The sequence below is a fragment of the Xyrauchen texanus genome, chromosome 3 (genome assembly GCF_025860055.1).
Source record: "Xyrauchen texanus isolate HMW12.3.18 chromosome 3, RBS_HiC_50CHRs, whole genome shotgun sequence".
In the NCBI taxonomy this organism is placed as follows: Eukaryota; Metazoa; Chordata; class Actinopteri; order Cypriniformes; family Catostomidae; genus Xyrauchen; species Xyrauchen texanus.
The window spans coordinates 17,639,722-17,664,108 of record NC_068278.1 but is presented as its reverse complement, the minus strand read 5'-3'; the positions used below and the strand labels follow the sequence as shown (position 1 = coordinate 17,664,108).

General features: G+C 39.0%; 1 protein-coding gene across 1 annotated transcript; it reads right to left on the bottom strand.

Moving 5' to 3' along the window:
• Positions 1-489: 489 nt before the first annotated feature.
• LOC127630592 (centrosome-associated protein 350) lies at positions 490-9,408 on the bottom strand. Its single transcript, XM_052108211.1, has 8 exons — positions 9,234-9,408; positions 8,439-8,719; positions 4,529-6,225; positions 2,687-2,860; positions 2,311-2,547; positions 1,723-1,863; positions 1,415-1,540; positions 490-1,275 (listed from the first exon to the last, which is right to left on the bottom strand). The coding sequence occupies exons 1-8, from the start codon at positions 9,254-9,256 to the stop codon at positions 1,135-1,137; spliced, it is 2,820 nt and encodes a 939-aa protein (XP_051964171.1). The 5' UTR covers positions 9,257-9,408; the 3' UTR covers positions 490-1,134.
• Between the last annotated feature and the right edge of the window lie 14,979 nt (positions 9,409-24,387).

The following is a 24,387-nucleotide window of genomic DNA, read 5'->3' as shown; positions in this document are numbered from 1 at the left end:
TTTCATTTTTGAGTGAAATATTTCTATAAGTAGCACATGGGGCCACATTGTCCTCCTTTTGAGATATAATGTTCCACATTGATTTAGTTCTTGTATCTTTTAAGCCCAGAAATATTTGTGTTCTCATTCTCATGCATGATGCACAATTTTCTGAAGTTTGTGACTGGTGGGATGTTCTGCTGAAGTATTGCTCTGCAGATGTTGATACTTTTCTATCTTTATAAAGGCGAAGCATAATTATAAATTATTTTATGATCTCTACTTTCCTGGTAATTTATATACAAATTAACACACTCTCTACATCAGGGGTCAGTGTTGATATAATCCTCATCAAGAGGATTTAATCTATTTTATCATTTAGGCAATTGATTTAATGAACACCCCTGTTGTAGATGTAAAACAGAGGCTAAATATAGAAAACTACTCAAAAGTTTGATCGAGGACATCTCTCTTTTTTCAGATAAACATCTAGATCATTTTATTGCCCTATTGATAACATTGCATTAATCTCTCACAGCAGCCCAATAATCTCAGTGATAGATGGATAAATTACAGGCTACATTATAGACACACAGAATCTAGTAAGAAGACAAATAAAATTTACCTCGATATGTTTCTTCAAATTAGAGGCAGGATTAATGCTGATATTTGGCTTGAGCAAGTTAAGCTCACATGACACAGTCAAGCAATTGGCCTTTTTCACTGCAAAAAGCCCTTCAGCTGTAAACTGTGTTTGAGGCATCCTCCACATCCATAAAAGTTGCCGCCAGATCTGCAGCTGCCGTTCAAGTTTTTTACGTGTGACTTGATTTGACGGGAGTCACGAGACTCTCTCTAGCCAATCATGTTGATAGATAAAAAATAAAATCAGGACAGGGAATTAGCGAACACAGACGGTGGGAAAATAGTGCATTAAAAGTACAGTTACAGCACTTAAAATGTACACAAGTAAAAGTATACAATTTTAAAACTACTTAAAAAAGTACAATTCTTGGGAAAAAGTAGTTAATTACAGTAACGTGAGTATTTGTAATTCGTTACTTTACAACCCTGCCCAAAAATAATGAGATATGAAAGGTACCAAAATGTGAAGTATGAAAATGTTGTCAAGATTCTGAAACTTGTCTTTTAGGTTCAAACGTGCATATGGTTTAGGGCTAATATAGTGTCATCCAAAAGAAGGCTGAAAATCTCTTCAGTCAGATGCATTTTCACAGTGTCCTGGTCAGACCTGTAGTCTAGCCATGTTCTCTCCTCATTATGAAGTTCCTGAATCTGGAAGTAGATAAACAGACAAAACTTTACTTTCAGTCTTACTATAATCTTAGATAATATATGAGCTGAAGTTAGATCAAACAACTTATTTCATTTGCGCATTATAATAAAAGGCCAGTGATTTTTATAGAGTACACACCAGTATATAGTCCACTCTGTCTCTCTTGGCATTCCAGTATTTGCACAGTTTTTGAAGCATCTCTTTCATCTGTTGCTCACTTCGGTCTAAATAAAGAATTTTCTGTATGTTTTTTCTCACAGTTGCCTGCAAATAATTTAAGATTAACACAGTGAAAATGTACAAATATACTTAATATTGATTAATAACAGCTTTAAGTACTATCATCCCATGAAAATAATCATATCCTATAGATAAACACGATATGAATATAATTAAAAATGTTGATAATGGTTTATTTAGTTCTTTGGAAATATAATTTATTTTACCTTCAAAAATGTGACTGAAATTTTCCTTGATTGCAGAGCTAAGATCAGAGAATCGTCATCTATATTCTTGGCAGATTGTTTTGTCCTTAAAAGATCACCCAAAACCTCATGAAGTACATCAGATGTTAACTGAAAGATCACCTACATTGTTCAACAAACAGGTTTGGATTAGAGTTTTAGACAATATATATTCATATATATATATAAATAAACTGTATGTCCTAATCAGTGTTGGGTAAATTACCAAAAATAATAATCCACTACAAATTACCAATTGCTTCTCTAAATATTGTAATCAGATTACTTCAATAATAACTTAATTGAAAAAGTATCCACATTTATTATTATTATTACAAATTCTTGTTCATTGTTGCACACAAGTCATACACTCAGCACCTCGCATTTCTCCTTCACAATGACTCGTTACGGGGCCATAATTCATGTATTCTACATAAATAATACATTAGAAATAAGCATAACCCTATAATGTACATAAAAGTAATTAAATTAATTGAAAAAGTAATTAGAATACAGTAATTTATTACTTTGTAATTGGATTACACCTAACACTGCGTGGGATCAACTTACCTGCCTATAACTTTTGCGACTGTCATCATCTAATAGATAGCTTGGTGTTTCATAAGAATCAAGAGAATCATAATTTGCTTGGCCGCATAGTATATCCACTGTAGCATCCACTAATCTGTACACGATACCGTCTTCATGGGGTGGTACCTTTATCTTTGGTGGCAGGTCCGGTTGGGCCGGATGCCATTGCTCCAAGAGACATGGCATGAAATAACATACCTCACTTTTTCTGATGTCCTAAAGATCATAGATAAGGAAAGAAAATTACATTTCCAGTGATTCAAATATCACATTTCTGTCAAGTTTATATTTAGCTTTAGTCATTTAATTCCTAAATGCAATCAAATTCAATTCAAAGACAACTTTTGTGACTTACAGTATCGATAGATTTATAATCATGCACTAATTTCATCCTGTGTCTTGGTGTCTTTCGGGTATCCTGGGTATAGTGGACTACATCTTTCCCCAACACTTGTGTCAGCTTAGCAACTGAATGATTGGAGTCATTCACATGATCCATGTTTTCCCCAACAGAACGCTCATAGCCAATCTGTAAAAAGCAGACATTGTTTAGTGATGTTGATGAATTTGGGAGTCTATCATATGATAAACAGGATAGGGTATTGTTAAAGGAGTAATTTTTGCGACATAAGTGTGTAATTTCTGTGCTACTAATGGCACCGATTGCAAAAAAATATTTAAATCTTTTCTAAAATAAGTTCAAACATTTTGTATAGGATCAAAATCCCGTCAAAAGTATTGCGGTCACTAATCCAAAAATAATACGAGTGAATCAAAATAATAAGCGAAAATCAAAAAATAACAAACATGAATCAAAAATATAAAAAGACATTTAAAATAAGCTGCAAAAAAAGAAAAAAAAAAACAACAACAGAAGAATTAAAGTAATCAGAATTGCAAACAAAATAATGTTTTCATTGGTTATATTACTGTCACTGTCAGTGACAATTTTGCTCATATTTTTATTTTTTTGTACGCATACCCTGTATTTTTCTTTGCTTTTATTTCCAAGACCTGCGCTTGGTTTTCAAAACTTGTGATTAGAGTTGCATGTAAATCAGGGGCCGTTTGCATCCTTATTGGTCCACTAGTTCTTGATTGACAACTCCTCCTCATGCCAATCATTCGAAGACGGGAGTTGACATCACTTCAATGCGACTCCAACATTTTTTATATAATTTTGATTCATGCTTGTTATTTTTTGATCTGCGCTAATTAATTTGATCTGCGCGAATTATTTTGATCTGTTCTTTTTATTTATTTTTGCGCTTATTATTTTTGGATTAGTGACCGCAATACTTTTGATGGGATTTTGATCCCATCATTTTCCCTGACACCTAGTGTAAGGACAAACAGTTTGTCCCACCCCAAATTTACAGCATTTGTAGGGACAATGTTATTATGCTCAGTTGGATTACTCCAACAAACAGATTGCGTTTCCTTTGGTGCCACTAATGGCACAGACATATCACTCCTAAATGAACAGTTTACCCAAAAAAGTCAATATTTACACACCCTAATGTCACTCCAAGCACTAATGACTTTCTTAATGACTCCCATTTGTCAAGCTCGAAAAAGGAAAAAAAACACCATAAAACCACGGTAAAATAATTATCCCATTTAATCCCATTTTTTCCCGACAGCCAAGTGGCCACATGTATTTCATTCCTTGGATAGCCCAAATGAAAGAAATGGTATGCCTTTTCTAATTAATTAATTAATTACAGTCACAAATGCAACCGGTGGGGAAATACAGAGTAAGTGTGATACAGTCATTTTGCTCAGTTGCTCAACATATCTCAACAGAAAATTGCAAACAATAAAGTTATATTATTTATTTATTTATTTTACTATCAAGCAATTGTGGAAGAAAAGTGAATTACAAACCAAGAATAACTGCATATATATTTGTATATTATTTTATTTATTGTAAAAATACTTTTAAATATGCAATTTTATAATGGGAGTCAATCACTCGCCTATTGAAGTTTTCCTATAAATCTGAAGTGTGTAATTTCTGCACCACTGATCGGAATCACAAAATTTAGTAGAATTTTCTACTAAATTACCCATTGAATGGCTTACTGTACATATAGTTGTCTCTGCATAATAAGCCGGGATACAAGAAAGTATTTAACACCAAAAAAGTTACACACCTCAGCTTTAATGCTTAATACCCTTTGTGAGCATGACTTACTTTTGGTGAAGGCATTTCTAAAGGATGAGAAAGGTCTCTTGCTCCATCAAACATATCTCTATGCGGTTCGTTTTGAAGTGAGTTTTTTGGCATTTTGGAATCATCTCTTGGTGGACACTGAAAATGTTTATGTCCGCCTTGTCCACATGTTGATGATGTGTCTTTCTGTGCACTAGGTGGATCCTCATCTGAGAAGGGATCTTCATCCACCCCAGTCTCTATACCATGTTCTCTGTGTATGCGAGAGATGTCCTCTGCTCTGACCAGCACACCATGGCTTTTATCACAGCTAAAATACTTCACACCTCTGAAGGTTCCATTATGGTTTCCATTAGGAGTGTCCAATGCCACACCTGCCCAAAAGCCATCTGCAAATGCAGCGAGCCCTTTATATTTCAGCACACCAGGTCTGGACTTACACACAAGAACTCTGTCTCCAAACTGAAAGGAGGACAAAGGATCTGAGATTTCATTTCTATCTTCAGGAAGTGAGCAATCGCTTTCTATGTCCTCATATATGCTCTGAGTTAGGGGGAGGGTTTTACAACAATCTCCATTAGTATCATCATTGTTTTCTTTCTTTGGCCTGAGACTATTAGAGGCTAGACATTGAGACTCTATTCTCCTCTGATATAAGTCCACAGGGAGAGGTGGAATGTTCTCGCTGTTAATGGAGAGATCTTCCACACAATCAGGTGGAGCTGGCTGTTCCTCCTCACTGGTCCATGTAATTATCTCAAAGGCAGGAGGGGGAGGAGGATAACTGTAGCTGTCTAGGCCTGTTCCGGCCCCTCCTTTAACCGAGGGAGGAAGTTCTGCACTACTGTATGACAAGACCTCATCTACAGGCGAGAGAATCTCTGAGAGGGTGGACTCTACAGTAGTTTTCCTTTCATAACATGGGGAGGTATTGCATCCTTCAGCAGGTTTATTGTTCAAATAAAGTTTATGTTGAAAATTGTCTGGAATCACAGTGAACTTTTCTGCGAAGACTAAAGAGCAAGTGCTTGCTTCATTCTTCTCCTCACTGAGATAGTCTCGCTCTTCTTCAGACCAAGCGAGCGCCTCACTGTGAAACGATATTTCCTCTGACTTTTCATCTATCTCAGACAGACTGCCATCACAAGACAGACTATCCTGAGTCTGTCTTAAATCAGGACTTACTGCTTCCAGAATCAAGCTTTCAATATGCGGATTGTCTGTGATGGTCTCATTTAAACTTGTCTGAGTTTTTTGTTCAGGAAACTCGTGGTCTATAAAAATTTGATCAGTTTTAGGGTATGAAATCGATGATTTCCATGCCCCCTGAGCATTCTTGTCAGAGAGGTTGTTGTTCAAAGAGAGCACACTTTGCAATTTCTGATTGCTCTGCACATTAAGAGGGTTGATTTCTGGTTTAAGACTGCTATGGACTACACTTGTCTTCTTTACGCTCTCTTGCTCTTTGGGTTTAAAACGGCCACTCTTGGAGTCAAATAGCAGAACCTCTTTTGTGTCAGATGACAAATTAGACTCTATAGGGTTTTTTTCTGCATCTGGATCAAACTCATGGCTGAGTGTTAATTGTTGTATATTTAAAAGTTGTTTCAGGGGTCCTTCAGCTGGGTGTTGTAGTATTTCTCCATCGCAGGCTTCATTATTCTTGGGTGTGCAGACATCCTCATAAAACCCTTGTACCTTCTTATGAGTCTCTAGTTCTGAAAGCAAAAACCATTGGCAGTAATTTAAACGATTTAATACATTTATATTGTTGATATAAAACTGAGGAAGAAGACAGAAGTCACATATTCACCACTGTCAAAAATCCTTAAAGGAATGTTCCAAGTTCAATAAAATTTAAGTTCACTGACAGCATTCAATCAGCTTAATGTTGATTATCATGTATAAAAAAAGCAAAAATCGCTGTTACAGTAAGACCCTTACAATAAAAGTGAATGGAGCCTGTCCATAAACATTAACATACACTTTCATAAGTATAGCCGTAAACATTACAGTATATGTGCTAACATATGAGTGTGGTTAAAATCTCTGTTCTACAGATTAGTTTAATAAAGTTGCTTTGCGTGATTCTACGGTGTACCAGAGTTAGTCATTACAACAAAACTGTAATGTTAGTAAGCGATTTCATCAAACTAAAATCATGTTAACACGTATAATGTTTACGTCTTGTGGCTATACTTCTGAAACAGTGTGTATATTTGTCATGTTCTCTGTTGTCTTTTGTTTTTGTACTGTTATTTTGAAGTTTAGTTTAGTTCCTGTTTTCTGTTTGGTTTTTGTAGTCCTTTGTAGTTTCTTTTTATGATTGGTTTTCCCCTGATTAGTTCTCCTTCCCTGATTAATTCCCCAGGTGTTCCTTATTCCCTTGTTTGTTCTTTTTTGTATATAAGCCCTTTTAGTTTCTTTGTTTCCTTGTTAGTTCTTGCATGTTTTTGGTTTGCTCTGTGCCAGGTTTTCAGTGCTTTTCTTTTATTCTTTGTTTAGTAAATAAACGGTTGCATTTAGATCCTCTTTCTCTGCCTGATATGTCACAATATTAACGCTTATGGACTGGCCCCATGCTCTTCAATTTTAAGTGCCTAATCATACCTGTGATTTTATTTATTTATTTATTTTATTTTTATAAAGAGAGATGATTCAAAAGGGTTTTTTTATAAATTGAAATTGTATTGAACCCGGAACATTCCTTTTAGGAATGAAACTTCTACAATATGTTACAACCAATTCTAATTGGATCAAACATGAATCATTGAATAATTCTACTTGAAATTCTTGTTTTTCTGTTAATTTCTGCGTGTTCAGTAGGATCTTATTTGATTCTTCGAGGACAGCATGGCTATGCTGCTCTGCCAGCTAGACCAGTAACAAACCAGCCTGAACCAGCATGGAAATTCATTGCAATATCATCATGGCATTCCATAAGAATGAATATATTACTTTTTAACAAGGGCTGTTTATGTGAACTGTTTTCCAGTTTTGATTGTTTGTGTTGTTTATGTGCAGGCATGAGCTATAAATTCCAAAGTAAATCACAATGAGCATTGAGTTATTCTGCCAAGAGAGAGCGAGAGAGTCAGCAAAAACTAGACAGATTGTAAACCAGCATTTAAAATTAATGACAGTCCACTCAATAATAAAAGCAAGACGATTGTATTGAGAAATTCTCAATAGGTCAAATCAGATTATACTGTACGAAGCCCGATTGCTTTGTTTGACGGTCTAAAATTAAGACAACTTTCAAAGCCTGAGAGCTGTTTATGTCCTGATAGTCAAATGTACAGTGCTAAGGGTAAAAATATATACACACTCACTGAGCACTTTATTAGGAACACTATGGTGTTGTAGTCCATCTGCCAAGGTTTGACATGTTGTGCATTCTGAGATAATATTCTGCTCACTGCAATTGTACAGAGAGGTTACCTGAGTTGCCATAGCATTTCTGTCAGCTCAAACCAGTCTGGCCATTCTCTGTTGACCTCTCTCATTAATAAAAAAAGTGTTTCCATCCACAGAACTGCCGCTCACTGGATGTTTTTTGTTTTTGGTACCATCCTGAGTAAACACTAGAGACTGTTGTGTGTGGAAATCCCAGGAGATCAGCAGTTACAGAAATACTCAAACCAGCCCATCTGGCACCAGAAATCATTCCACGGTTGTAATTACAGAGATACATTTTTTCCCCATTCTGATGGTTGATGTGAACATTAACTGAAGCTCCTGACCCATATCTGCATGAGTTTATGCACTGCACTGCTGCCAAACAATTGGTCGATTTGACACATGAATAAGTACTTGCACAGGTGTTCCTAATAAAGTGCTAAGTGAGTGTATATCGATAGCAACGAGAAACAGATACATATATCCAGATGTGTAAACCTCTCAGTCCAAAAACACAAACCTCTTAACCTACCATCACTTTTAGATCCTGATTTCAAAGTCTTCACAGAGTCTTGCTGGCATTGAGTGTTCCCACTGTCCGTCTTGGCTGTTCTTTCTGGACTTATAAGGTGAACAGGAGCTTGGTTCTGCCGGCTGAACCTGTGAGAGCGACTGGCTGGAAGGTGATTAGATTCAGAGATTTGTAGAATGTGTTGCTCAGCTGGTACGAGTTCTACTTGGTTCCTCTTACTACCTAAACTCCACACTTCATCTGATGAGAACAACCTCCTCAAACCTGCCTTACTCAATAATCTGAAAGAAAAAGAAAGGGTAACACTTTACAGTAAGGTTCCATTCGTTAACATTAGTTAATGCATTAGGAACAAACAATTAACAATATATTGAGGGGACAGAAATCAAAAGGGGGGCTTGGGGGCAAAAATGGCATAAAAAAATGACAAAAATTCCTCTGAAATTCTAAATTTAGGGGCATTTTATTTATCAGTGTTTTTATTTGTAACATCTGATATAGTTATTAAAATGATACTTCTGTTCTAGGTATACATATTTTGGCATAAAATAGGAGTTGATTGTGATAATAAACTAAAGGTAATAAATTCTAAATCTTGAGAACATTTATTAATGAACTGATTTAATTGATGTACTGCATTTGGCTGAGTCACAGTTTGTTTTAGAAAAATATGAACTCATAAAGATAAACAATGCTGTATATTGTACACACTCTCACAGATTTAATGTCTGCACATGCAAATAGGAGAGAGCATAAAAAGTGCTTGAGAGAGAGAGAGAAATTCTGTTCACCTACCCTGATCTGTTCATGACTGGCATACTGCCATAACAAGAGGCTCGGTTGTAAGCTAGCAGCCAGAGGAACAGTAGCCTATCCTCCTTCGGTCCCCTGTGAGATGCTGCTGCCACTGGCCAAATATCATGTCAACATGCAGTGCCAGCCAAGCCAATGCGAGAGCAGTCATCTTGCATCTCTGTCTACAGCTATGCCCTCTTTTTCTCTCTAACTTCCTTCTGCCTGCTTCACTCTCTCTCTCTCTCTCTCTCTCTCTCTCTCTCTCACTCATCCAATAACTCTCTCCTCCCATCCAGCCACCCCCCACACTCACCATCACCATTCCTCCCACTCTATCTTGCTCCTCGACTTCCTTCCAATTCTCTCCCTCAAAAGGTAATTACTGTAAGTGCTGCATTGTAACCAAGACAGATACAGTAAATGCTGCAGATAAAAAGCATGTGATGTGTGCACACTTCTGCCCTGTTTTCTCCTCTGCTATGTGTCATACAGTACAGATATAGATTTGGTTGACAGTAAGTGGTGCACTGCAGTATTTCCTCTTTAAGAAAGCCTTGAGGAGGTACTCTACATAAATGTGTGTATAAATGCCTTTACTTAATGTATTTCTGATCTAAACATCCCCAACATCTGTTTTAGCATATAATAATAGATAATAAAAAAACACTTGCCTTCCTTCCTCTTTGGATGTTTTATCTGTGCCTCTTGCATCTGACATAATCCCATGATGCATAACACCCTCTTCCTCCTGAAAAATATAAGCATAAGCATTTTTTTATGTTTTATTCAATGCTTAATGTGTCATCTGTGCATTTTGGGTAATTATCACATGCTTTTGCTCTCCTGTCCATTCCTTCACTTCATTAGACTGATGACATGTAGGCACTGTGCATCCTAATATGAATTTAAATCATCATAAAATCTAAATTGACACCATTTACTTTCTAATTGCATGCTCTTGGTCTTATTGTGAATGATTTGTCAATGCACATTATTCCATAGAAATCAAATGTTTGTCTTTGTAATCTTTTATTAAAATGTATTAACTTGATTCACCTATGAAACGACTTTCCTTTTTGAGCTGACATCCCCAATCCCTCTAACTTTTTCTGCCACTTGTCTTATAGAGTCCTTTATTCACATTCAGGTCTGGTTCCAGTTAATTCTTGATGGATAAAATCCATCCTGACCTGAATATCTAATTTCACACTAAAATACCTCACATTACGGAAGTAGAGTAAATGAGTTGCAAATGCTGTTTCATGTCATGCTTGAGATTCTGATGTCAGTTTAGTATCACTGAAGAGAGAGGAGAGATTTCTGAATTGTGGATACCATAGTCTGGGCAGTGTACTCTGGTCTTGTATCCTGGTTTTTCTTTGGAAGAGTCTGCTTTTGCAACACTTGTCTAAAGTGAACAGCTGATTGCTTGATATCAAAAATGTCTCTCTGATGATGGAGTAGCAACCGTCTCTGCTGCCGACCTGATCTGTATATGTTATGCCAGTGGTGGATCTCTGCCTGTAATCAAATAATATAAAATATATACTGTACATATATATATATATATATATATATATATATATATATATATATATATATATATATATATACACACACTCACCTAAAGGATTATTAGGAACACCTGTTCAATTTCTCATTAATGCAATTATCTAATCAACCAATCACATGGCAGTTGCTTCAATGCATTTAGGGGTGTGGTCCTGGTCAAGACAATCTCCTGAACTCCAAACTGAATGTTAGAATGGGAAAGAAAGGTGATTTAAGCAATTTTGAGCGTGGCATGGTTGTTGGTGCCAGACGGGCCAGTCTGAGTATTTCACAATCTGCTCAGTTACTGGGATTTTCACACACAACCATTTCTAGGGTTTACAACGAATGGTGTGAAAAGGGAAAAACATCCAGTATGTGGCAGTCCTGTGGGCGAAAATGCCTTGTTGATGCTAGAGGTCAGAGGAGAATGGGCCGACTGATTCAAGCTGATAGAAGAGCAACTTTGCCTGAAATAACCACTCGTTACAACCGCGGTATGCAGCAAAGCATTTGTGAAGCCACAACATGCACAACCTTGAGGCGGATGGGCTACAACAGCAGAAGACCCCACCGGGTACCACTCATCTCCACTACAAATAGGAAAAAGAGGCTACAGTTTGCAAGAGCTCACCAAAATTGGACAGTTGAAGACTGGAAAAATGTTGCCTGGTCTGATGAGTCTTGATTTCTGTTGAGACATTCAGATGGTAGAGTCAGAATTTGGCGTAAACAGAATGAGAACATGGATCCATCATGCCTTGTTACCACTGTGCAGGCTGGTGGTGGTGGTGTAATGGTGTGGGGGATGTTTTCTTGGCACACTTTAGGCCCCTTAGTGCCAATTGGGCATCGTTTAAATGCCACGGCCTACCTGAGCATTGTTTCTGACCATGTCGATCCCTTTATGGCCACCATGTACCCATCCTCTGATGGCTACTTCCAGCAGGATAATGCACCATGTCACAAAGCTCGAATCATTTCAAATTGGTTTCTTGAACATGACAATGAGTTCACTGTACTAAAATGGCCCCCACAGTCACCAGATCTCAACCCAATAGAGCATCTTTGGGATGTGGTGGAACGGGAGCTTCGTGCCCTGGATGTGCATCCCACAAATCTCCATCAACTGCAAGATGCTATCCTATCAATATGGGCCAACATTTCTAAAGAATGCTTTCAGCACCTTGTTGAATCAATGCCACGTAGAATTAAGGCAGTCCTGAAGGCGAAAGGGGGTCAAACACAGTATTAGTATGGTGTTCCTAATAATCCTTTAGGTGAGTGTATATACGTATATGCAACTTACTGTACTTTACCATCTGATCACTGTTTTATTTAGGAACGCTTACAAAATTTACAGAGGTAAAACAATTATTTCACTGTTCTAACAATAAATAATTTCCATTGAACACTGGATCACTTAAACACATCACTGGACAACATTTTTAAAAGAGCTACAGTGAAAGATACATACAAGATAAAAATGACTAAATATGACAACATGATGATAGATATGAAAAAAAAAAGTTATTTTTATTTCTAAATCTATTCTGCACTTCTGTATTTGCAGTTTAAAAGACAGCCAATTCAATCAATCATGCAGAATGAATAGATATCATACCCATATCTCAGAAGTGCTGGTTCATCATGTAGCTTTCCCAAATGTTATGTCTGTTTATGCCAATCCCCCCCCCCCCACCCCTCCCAGCATTAAAAATTCTATATCATATGTTCTTAGGAGTTACAACCCTTTCAAATAGTGTGGCTATTATTATTTCTCTGGAAATTCACAGAGTTTTTACAAAGTGTGTAACTAATTAATAGTTTCTTGCTTATTACAGATATGCCGATGGTTTTAATTTGGTTAATAATTGGCCAACAAATATCAGCAGCCAATACATTGGTGTATTTCTAATATACAGTATTAATATAACACAAATGTACATGAAAACATTGTTTGAAGATTAACTATAGCATGCCACACTACAGGACACTGTTGTCACTGCTTAATAGTCTATGGTTAATTACCCATTTTCAGAGCAGCAATTGCCACAGGAGTTCAAAATGTTTTTCACAAAGTCACCTGCTCTTGTCGGAATCTGTGTACCACTTCCTCCTGCTTCTGTTTGAGTTCAGCCAAGGCATGCACATCATCTTGTGCTGTTCCATGACTGATGAAAACATAATGTTACAAATCAGTGATATGACATTTAGCAGCAAACATATCAACAAAAATGATGCATGATTCAAAGAAACATCCTTATGATAAATATTTGTATGTTGCTATTGTGGACCAAAAACATGAATGAGTGATAAAACATTAATTGAATAAATAAACCACATCAATCATGAAGTTATGAGGATGTTTGTGGCAGCGGGGGCGTGGTCAAGCGCCCGTCCGGGAGAGGAAAGCGGTAAGGGTGCTTACACCTGAGCTAAATTATGCCTAACACCTGTCTCTAATTCTAGTGAGCACGAGGAGAGCGGAATAAAAAAGGACTCCGAGCCTCCAGTGAGAGAGAGAGAGAAAGCCTAAAAAGCAACCCAGTGTGCTTCATGTTGTGTTGTGTTGTCTTAAGAGAAATTAAAAAAGCCTATCTTCAGTCCAACCCCGTTTCCTGTGTCCTCCTTGATCGCCCTTCCCGTAACTTTGTTACACTGGTGCCGGAACCCGGGAAAATTACTCTGCAAGCATGGAGCAAAGTCACCCCATAGAGTCCTCCCAGCTGGCGGAAGTCCTTCAGTCCCTTGCGACGTTACATCAAAGCCACCAGCAATCCCTGCTTGAGCTCCGCCAGGACCAAGATCGACGGTTTTTCGAGATCATGCGGGCTCAGGCAGAGGACCGGCTCGCCATCCGGAGCCTCCTCAGCCAGGAGACTGCGTCGGCTACAGCCGCGACCCCGGACACCCGCGCTACGCTACCCACGCCCACGTTACAGAAGATGGGGGCAGAAGATGATCCCGAGGCCTTCCTCGACTTGTTCGAGCGGAAGGCAGAAATCTGGGGCTGGCCGCCCGAACAGTGGGCAGCCCGCCTAATTACTCTCCTGTCCGGGGAAGCTCAACTCGCGGCACAACAACTGCCGGCGACAAACCTCCTGGCTTACTTTGACCTGAAGAGGGCCATTCTGCAATGGGTCGGTCGGAGCCCGGAAGAGAATCGCCAGCTCTTCCGGGGCATGAAGCTAGAGAAGTCCGATCGCCCGTTCGCGTTTGCTCAACGGCTCCGGGACGCCTGTCGGCGGTGGCTGTTCACGGGGGACCGCGACGTCGAGGGAGTCGTCGATCAGGTGGTACTGGAGCAATTCGCGCAACGGCTGCCCAGGAGAACGGCGGAGTGTGTCCAGTGCCACCGCCCGGCGTCGCTGGAGGAAGCTGTTCGGCTGGCGGAGGACCATTTGGCGGCGATCCTTCTTCTTTTTTCTCTCTCTCTCCTTCCCCTGTGTCTGCACCCCCCTCCATTTCTCCCTCCCCGGTGTTTTCTCGTTCTGTTTCCTCCCCAGGGCCCGTTCCTGCCCCGCGCAGGCGTGGACGGTATGTGCGACCTGCTTCCCGGCCTTGGGAGAATGCTCCTTCCCCTTCCCCGTCCTTCAGCCACTCTCCTCCTCAGGTGGGGGTGCCTGCCAGCACAAGTGCGGGCGTAACGCCTGGGCCGGTCTGTTGGAGATGCGGGGACCCAGACCACTTCCGGGATCAGTGTCCGCTGATGGAGGTGGGGACGGTGGTGTGGGTCTCCGACGTCCCGCAGGCTGCCCCCGATCGGGCTGGAGCATACCGGATTCCGGTAAGGATCAGGGGGGGTATTTACCAAGCTTTGCTGGATACCGGCTGCAGTCAGACCACCATCCACCAACGCTTGGTTCAACCTGGGGCTTTGGGTTTAGCTAAAGTGGTGAGGGTGAGGTGTGTGCATGGGGATGTTCACAACTATCCCATGGTGACTTTGGCGATTAAATTCAGGGGAAGAAACCATAGTGTGGAGGCAGCGGTTAGTTCCCGCCTCACTCCTCCGCTAATCTTGGGTACTGATTGGCCGGATTTTAGAGGTATTTTAGAGGGTATTTGATGGGTCCTGCATAAAGAGGTGTGCGGTGTGCGATGCTTTGGCAGGGGAGGCGGAGCCGGGGCCATCCTCGGCTGCTCTGAATGACGAGGGAAGGGGTGAGGTGGCCGCCCCTCCTCTCAGGGAATTCCCTGAGGGGGACTTTCCTCTAGAGCAGTCGTGGGACGAAACACTTAAACATGCTCTTGACCAAGTGAGAGTAATTGATGGTCAGCAGCTCCAGCCGGGCATTGCCATTTCATACCCATATTTTGCCTTGATTAAAGATCGGCTATATAGAGTGACGCAAGACGCTCAAACAAAAGAGGACGAGACACAATTATTGATTCCACGGAGCCGCCGGGAAATGATTTTCCAGGCGGCTCACTATAATCCTATGGCCGGTCACCTAGGGGAAAGTAAGACACTTCTCCGTCTAATAGCCCATTTCTATTGGCCGGGCATTGGCGGCGACGTCCGCAGGTGGTGTGCGGCGTGCCGCGAATGTCAGCTGGTAAACCCACCGGCCACCACAAAAGCGCCATTGCGCCCCCTTCCATTAATTGAGGTCCCCTTCGAAAGAATTGGAATGGACCTCGTCGGGCCATTAGAACGGACAGCACGCGGACATCGCTTTGTGTTAGTCCTGGTGGATTACGCAACGCGATATCCGGAAGCAGTGCCTCTGAGCAACATCTCAGCACGTAGCGTTGCAGGGGCACTCTTCAAGATAATCTCCCGGGTGGGGATTCCGAAAGAAATCCTCACCGATCAAGGCACGACGTTTATGTCACATACACTTCGCAAACTTTACGAACTGTTGGGCATTAAGTCGATTCGAACTAGCATTTACCATCCCCAGACAGATGGCCTAGTGGAACGATTTAATAATACGCTCAAAAATATGATTCGTAAATTCGTCCACGAAGATGCTAGGAATTGGGATAAGTGGCTCTACCCCCTGTTGTTTGCAGTACGAGAGGTTCCGCAAGCCTCCACGGGGTTCTCCCCATTTGAGCTGCTGTATGGGCGACGCCCACGCGGGGTCCTTGATGTCATCCGTGAAACTTGGGAGGAGGGACCTTCGAATAGCAAAAACGAAATTCAGTACGTTCTTGATCTTAGAGCAAAACTCCACACACTGGGGCAATTAATACAGGAGAATTTGCTCCAGGCTCAAGAACGCCAACGCCGGCTGTATGACAGGGGTGCTCGGCTAAGGGAATTTGCACCGGGAGATAAGGTGCTTGTATTACTCCCAACATCGAGCTCTAAATTACTCGCCAAGTGGCAAGGACCCTTTGAGGTCACACGACGAGTAGGGTTAAATTCAAGGTGGTCCACAGACCGGGGGTGCAGATGGCTGTCGCTGACTTTCTCTCCAGGAATGGGGGGGGGGAGTGGTAGACAGGCCGGATGGCGCCCCGGCCTGAGTCGGGCGGTGGGGGTATGTGGCAGCGGGGGCATGGTCAAGCGCCCGTCCGGGAGAGGAAAGCGGTAAGGGCGCTTACACCTGAGCTAAATTATGCCTAACACCTGTCTCTAATTCCAGTGAGCACGAGGAGAGCGGCATAAAAGCGGACTCCGAGCCTCCAGTGAGAGAGAGAGAGAGAGAAAGCCTAAAAAGCAACCCAGTGTGCTTCATGTTGTGTTGTGTTGTCTTAAGAGAAATTAAAAAAGCCTACCTTCAGTCCAACCCCGTTTCCTGTGTCCTCCTTGATCGCCCTTCCCGTAACTTTGTTACAATGTTATACCACTCACCTTTTGCAATGATTTAACCATTCAAGCTCAGCTTGCGTCTTCTCCCAGAGTGCTTTCTCTCGGAGCCTAAAGAGGGCGCTGTACTGGCGTGCCCTTAGCTCCTCTTCCCTTAGAAACTGCTGGCTTTGGGCCAAAGAGATGTTGCATTGGAGCTGCTGGCTATACAACTCACTCAGGTCACTCCACTACAAATCCCATAAATACAGGAGTGAGACATAAATGTGCATTCAGTACTTTGACAAAAACTTGCCTCATCGGTGCTCTAGTGATTTGCAATTTGTAGCTCTGGTACAGACAGATGCTAGCATTTCTACAAACTAACAATGTAAGCTAAAACAAGGGAAAAATGTATACATTAAAGTCTTTCAAACAAGTCAGCCCACTGTCAGCCATCTTTGGAATGTTCTCGGGAGGCTATTTCCAGTCATGACAGTGCAGCTCCTATCTACTTGAATGGAGAAAGACCAAAATATGAAAAATTATTGGTCAAGATTTCAATCAAAGGTCATTTCAAATCAGCAATAAAATTGGACAAAAATGGAATCATAAATTGTGATTCTAAACCTTATATTACACAATAAAACAATTTTTTTCCTGGCTTGTATAGCTAATGCGTGTAAGTAGAGTGGATTGACAGGTGATGCCTGTATCAAAAATGTAATTGGCAGGACTTCCTTTCTACATCCGTTGGGCGCTCAGAGCTCTTTGGTTGAGCGTTCCAATTTCTCCCAATCATTTTAATATAAGTTGCCCATCTCTGCTAAATAATCTCTGATTACATACAATAATGCAAACATTATGCATTAATGAATACATTAATCCATTGTATTATGAAAACATTCAGTTAAAGACCCCATGAAATAAAAATTAGAATTTTTCCATGTCTGTTAGCATTGAAGCCATAAATCCACTTAAGGTCATCAATACACCTAAAAGTTGACAAATGTACTTTTAGCAGATGTACACATTTAAAATGTACAGTGTTTATTTTCTGAGAAAACAGACCAAAAATATTGCTGATTAATCTTGAACTGGGAGCAAACCATGGTCCACAGCTATAAAATAAAACAATAGGTTTTGGGGTATTTTTAAAATTACGAGAATTCGATATGTGCTACCCCAATACAGTAAATGTCCAAAAGATATATGGACACCCTCTTCTAATTAACACGTTTGGCTATTTCAGTAATCCCAGCGAAGACAAATCTTAATGCTGCAAAATATAATGACATTTTAGAATATGTTGTGCTTCCAAAGTGGTGGCACAAGTTTGGGGAGGGCCCTTTTCTGCCCCAGCATGACAATTCTCCTGTACACAAGGTGAGGACCATAGTAAATTGATTTACTGAGTCTGGTGTGGAAGAACTTTGTCTGAACCCCAATGAAAATCTCTGGTGTGGAGAGTGTACATACTCTATAGGCAATGTAGGGTTTGTCAACACAGGAATGGAAGCTGCACTCATCAAGCTATTTCATGGGGTCTTTAAATATGCTATCCAAGCGCAAAGTCATAATTTAACACCTTGCTGGTGGAATCAGTGCTTTCACTACTGTCACTTTGTTCTTCTTGTCCTTTTTCTGTCTGATCAATCTGTGGCCTAACCTCTCTCTCTGCAGAGCACAGTCCAAAATCTAAAAAGTAAAAAGAAAATATATATAGACACATTTTTTTCAAATACTGTAAATGTACAAGCATTGTTCATATTATTTCAATAACTTCTGGGGCACACACCCACTTCAACTTTCTCACCTTTGATCTCTTTTGTTATGGACATTACTTTTTGGTCTGTCTCTGTACCCACAGATTCACAATCAGACAAAGTGTCCCTTGATTCAGCACCACAGAGGCTCTGGCCAGCGAGCCGTGACTGTCTCAGAGCCTCTTTGTGGCCTGTGAACCTCAGACGGGCTGCCTCATCGCCCATACGTTTATCTAGATCAGCAATTGACTTTCTGGGAGCCTCCACTCTGTATTTCTGAGATGCCAGGCCGTTTTGAGCCCTGCTTGCATTGGGACTGCCAGCTTCAGCCAGAACACCCGAGCCTTGGTCAATGTCCTCAGCTCTGCTGGCTCAAAAATGAGAGATGCATGAGAGTTTTAAAGGAATTAAAATACAGCCAGACTAATTCAAATAAGCTGTAAATAAGTGATGCAGGCATGATGATCAAGCTCAGTGACTGAAAACCATTTTTAACAGAACTTGGGTAGTGTATTGGAAAAACAGGGAGGTCCAAAGGTTCACTAGTGAATATGCTACTGTTTAACAGTTTTCTAATTTAGTTTATATATATTAAACATAACAAATTAAGTGAAAAGCTACATTTGAAAAAATTTACTTGAATTTCTTCACATTTTGTATGTCTCCTTTTTGTTTGAATGACAGTAGGCACTTGAACTGGCATGGATTCCTACAAGTTTGAATAAAACCGGATGATCCATGTTATCCCAGCATGATTTAACAATGTTCTTGTGTGCTTAATATGGTCAATGTCATAAATATGCTTATTTGATTAATGACCTAGAAATAGCACAGACTCTTACATTTGTATTTTTCCTTTGACTTAAAAACACTTATTTCAGAATTTCAAATAAATAAATAAATGAATAATAATAATAATAATAATATTGTTTTGATCCAAGATTTGTGATGCGGTCTCAGACTTTGGACCTTGCTGTATATTTCTGTCATTTAAAGTAAACACTTAGCTGACATAAAACTGCACTCTTGAGGCTGAGAGAAGATTCAACAGAGCAGGCTTTTCTGTAGACTCACAATAAAACACTCCGGTTCTGTCTAGGAAAAGCAGGCAATTGTCTATCAGTGGCCTCAGGTATATTAGTACATCTCTTCTTTTCTTTTAAACTGCCTCTTTTCTGTGAAAGCACACATTTATATCCCATTATTGCAACAGCACACTAGTGGTAAAGAGCAAAATGACAGAGCACTTTGGAAAAATGTGTCTATGTTAAAATATTTGCATACTGATTTTTCTTTTCTACATTCATTTACATACCTCATACTCTTGTTTCTGTTCTTTTTTGGCCCTGTGGAGCGCTTCCCTTTGTTTCTTGACCACTTCCTGCACATTCTTTTGCTTTCTCTTGTCCTCTAGCTCTGCCTCTATCTTCATTTGCAGCAACCTTTTCCTTCTCTCAATGGCCTGGTGATGCATGTATTTACGCACCTCTGGGATGTTTTGTCTTGGTTGGTTGTTTGATTTGGTTTTGCCTCCATTTTCTTTATTTGCTGCTTGAGGTGTTGCTGTATTTGTGATGCAATAGAGATAACTTTCAGTCAAAGTTGGATTTTGTGAGACCTTAGAGTAGCATTGATTTCTGTTTCTCAATGGAAGTTCCTTGACAGGACACGGAGAATCGGCACTGCTGCTAAACATCATTCCAGATGTAGGAGATTGTAGGAAATTTTTCACATGGTTTGTATGCTTCTCAACTGAATTCTCATCCATTTTCAACTTGTCTGAACCATTTGGCTGAGCACTCAAAACAACAAATGGTTGAAAAGCCCCTTTGTTTAAGCATTCATTCTGATCTGTTTAGAAAATGCATATGAGGGTAAAATGAGAACTATGTAAATTAGAAAGAATGCAAATAAGCTAATTATGACAAAAACATGCACAAGATGCTGAGCCTGAATCTTTGTACTGTTCCTGTAGTATAACTTGTAGCCAGCGATGCCAAGCTGATGGGTTTGATTCCTATAGGGATTGGGCACTGCAGGAATACACAAACTAAAAATATCTTAAATGCACAGTCAGTTGTTTTAGGTAAAAGTATATGCCAAATGCATAAATGCAAATGTGTATTTATGAGTGAACTGCAGTTGAAGCCTACCATTTCTGCTGACCCTTTCAGCCTTTGAAATAGCCGGGCACGGTGAGTTCAAAATTTGTTTTACAAGCCCCTGGGCATTCCTCCAAGCAGAAATGTATGTGGAGTGCTCTGCTGTGAGGTTAGAAAGGAAAAAAAGGAAAAATGTATTTATTGTAACCACATTGTTCTATCCCTGTTTTGTAAGACATGTAGTAGACCAAGGTGCCTTTAAACCTCTGAGACATTCTTGTATTATATTGTGGGCCAGGAAGCATTATATAAAACTGTTTGCTCAAGTTTCTTGAGAGTCTCACCCTGGTGAGCAGATCTTTGGTGGAAGGCATTCTGGACAGGCAATCTGATTACTCCATCTGAACACGGTGCTGCTTTTGCTTCTAGCCAACGAGATTACACCAAATTGCAATGTAACTTAATTTAACACAGTCTTACACTGTTCTAGTTCATATAATTAACTTATTTATGTTCCTCTGTGTGTATTTTATACATATATGTGCTCTGTAATCATATTCCATAATACTCAGTGACATTACAGACCTTTGGTTGTCAACCTGCACACTTTTCTGGAAATATGTTCTTGATGTTTCACATCAGATGCTGAAGTTAGAGCATAGTTAGTTTCTGCTGTTGAACCTTCAGCAGAAGACTGTGCAAGGCTTTAGATGTGGGTAATTTCTTCTTCAGAGCTCTGCATAAGACAGCGAGTCTAATTTTTAAGAAAGGGTGTCATCTTGTGGAAACTTTGGGAAATGAGTCATAGTCTGCAGAGGTTGAGGTTCCTTTGATGCATTTATTTGTTTGTTTGATAAATGCTCAGTGCAAAATCCTTTTTGCACAGATTTATGTGGATCAGTTATATTTGAAGAGTCCAGGAAAAATGAACATCCTGAATATGAGAGCAGATGAGTCACATTCTGATGTGATGATAAGTGGACTGAAAATAATATTACACACTTTGTTCAAAAAGCTACAGGGACAACAAGACATGAGACACTGTTAAATAAAGTGTGAAAATCAAACATTCACCTGTGACGAGTTGTATCTATGTTTGTTTCTGGATTTTTGGCTTACTGAATTGTCTTTGCGTGTACATGTGTCTTTGGGAGGAAAGCAAATGATAAATGCATTACAGTCTAATATATATATATATATATATATATATATATATATATATATATATATATATATATTCTTGATTAAACTTAAAGTTCAAAATGATAATGTATCTGCTGCAGAAATTGGAATAAGTTGCATTAAGCTCCAGATGATTGTAACCACAGAAATAGAAAGAGTAAAAATAAATAAAAACAATACATTATAAATTAATCTTGCAATAAACAATTTGTAATTATTGAAGACAGATGTCTGTTATTTCCACTTTATATGCTTGCTAAGTGTTGCTGTGATTATCACTGATCATTTAACCTATAATATTTTTTTGATCTCTTATATTTTTATTGAATTATTTTTAAATGACCAATCCTTTCTCAGATCACCATGTACAGCCGTGGCTAAAAGTATTGGCAGTGACATACATTTGTTTTTGTTGCAAAGTTTGCTGCTTCAGTATTTGTAGATTATTTTTCTGGAAAGTATACTGGAAAACAATGATAAGAGTTTCATAAGTTTTAAAGGCTTTTATTGGCAAAAACATTCAATATATGCAAAGAGTCAATATTTACAGTGTTGACCCTTGTTCTTCATAACCTCTGCAATTCGCTCTGGCATGCTGGATATCAGCTTCTGGGCCAAATCCTGACTGATGGCGATCCATTCTTGCCTTATTAGTGCTCAGAGTTTATCAAAATGTGTGGGCTTCTGCTTGTCTTCTCACCTTTTGAGGATTGACCACAGGTTCTCTATGGGATTATCATAATTATTCTCTATGGGACAATTCTCAATTCTCTATGGGACAATAATCAATTATTTTGGTATTTACTTTACTTTGATATTTTTACCAACATCTATCCACATTCAGGCCTTATGAATTTTATTGGTCAATTAATTTGTTAATTCAAAAGTTTGCAAAATAGATTACATAGATTGTCACTTTTTTTTTTTTTTTAATTATCAGCATTTATTTATTTTGTGTGTGTGCCACATTGCCCTAGTACCTAAATGTTATTGTTTTCTGCAGCTGGTAACCATGTGAGCAATTCGATTGATTAGATTAGATATAACACAACCCAAAGCCAAGAAAATTACTAAAACAGCAACTAAAGTAAAACAGGAATAAGATACCTGAAATGGGCATTAAATCATCTATTCAACAATTATTTAAGCCATCCTACCGTTTAAATCAGTGTATCACGATCATTCGAGCGTCACCTGCTGTCTGCTTATAGCTCTGTTGACTTTAAAGCACATGGTAACACAACACAACTCAATGCTTTGAGTGCGATGGGCATTCGCGCTAACTAGAGCGCCAAAATTACGCAACAAGCAAGAGTCGGGGTCTGATGACTTTACACGGATATATCAGACTGTTTGAAAAATCTGTCAGAGTTTCTTTAATGTTTATGTCACAGGGATTGATTTTTTTAAACTAACAGATTTGAACTTTTTTTGTTAGAATATGAATATCACATTTAAATTGACTTGGAAACTTTTTTTTATTTTTTTTTTTTTTAACCATGCCTTCATTATGATTTTTTTGTTACTTTTCAAATATTTTTATGTGTATATTTTGTTGCTTTATAATGGTCCCAGTCCCAGAATCAGACTTTCAATATTAAACAATAAAAATCCATGATAAATTATTACATGCTTAAAACGGCTAATCTAAACAAAGAGTGAAATAAAAATTAACCATATCAATATATCTTTTATATTTTTTTCATTAGTGTAGCCCATAGCCTACTTGTTAAATCGACAAAATTCTCAGTAAAGACCATGCTTGCAAAAAATGAAAACAAATAAAATTCAAGGTAAATATCACTTGTGAGCAGAATATCATTCCCAATCAAGCTGTAATTTTGTGAAATTATGCAAAAAGTGTATTTAGGATAAAGAAAATGTTAACTATAAAATTAACAAGACAAGACAAAGGAGTCATCATTTTATATATATAAAAAAGTTAAAAATATAATTTCCATCACCATCATTTCCACCACAGAATTCTATTAAACACAATACAGAATTGTCATGATTTTCAGAGAAAATGACAAAAATTTAAAATCTTCTGTCATGTACTTTGTTACAGACATTGTTAGTAAATAAAAAAAATAAAAAAAGTTAGAGTGTGAAAAAGGTTTTAAAAGCATATTTCACCCAAAAATTATCTGATAATTTACTCACCCTCATCTGAGATGAGCATGACTTTATTTCTTTTGCAAAATACTTTTGAAGATTTGTAGGAAAAGATACAGGCTCAGCAGGTCCTTAGAATGGGAGAGGATGTGATTAGAAATTTGTAGGTCCAAAAAGCACAGATAGTAAGCATAAGAGCAATCCATCCTGTCTCCAGCAGTGACATTAATGTCTTCTAAAGCTAATCGATCACTTTGTGTGCAAAAAAGAATGATATTTAAGCTCATTTTAACAATAAAAGATTGCTTCCAGTCAGGCAATGACGAATGGCCAAATTTACACGAGTGCTCCTGTGATGCAAGCACGTTGGCACATTCCTTCGACTCATTGGTTGTGTGTCTGTCACGCATCAGTTCAAGTGCTATCATGCTTACGTCATTGGAGCACTCGGGTAAATTTGGCCATTCATCAACGCCTGACTGAAAGCGATCTTTTATAGTTCACACAAAGTAATCGATTCACTTTAGAAGACATTAATGTCACTGCTGGAGACAGGATGGATTACTCTTATGCTGACTATCTGTGCTTTTTGGACCTAAAAATTTCTAATCACCATCTTCTCCCTATTCTAAGAAACTGCTGGGCCTGGATCTTTTTCTACAAATCTTCAAAAGTGTTTAGCAAAAGATAGAAAG

Bases quoted from the DNA above. Each gene is read 5' to 3' on its own strand.
- LOC127630592 (XM_052108211.1), bottom strand. From the start codon at position 9,256: ATGCCAGTCATGAACAGATCAGG. The intron at 6,226-8,438 runs GTAGGTTAAGAG...TTTTGCTTTCAG, and splicing joins ATCAGGATCTAAAAGTGATG to AACTAGAGACTCATAAGAAG. The intron at 1,276-1,414 runs GTGTGTACTCTA...ATCTACTTCCAG, and splicing joins ACAGAGTGGACTATATACTG to ATTCAGGAACTTCATAATGA.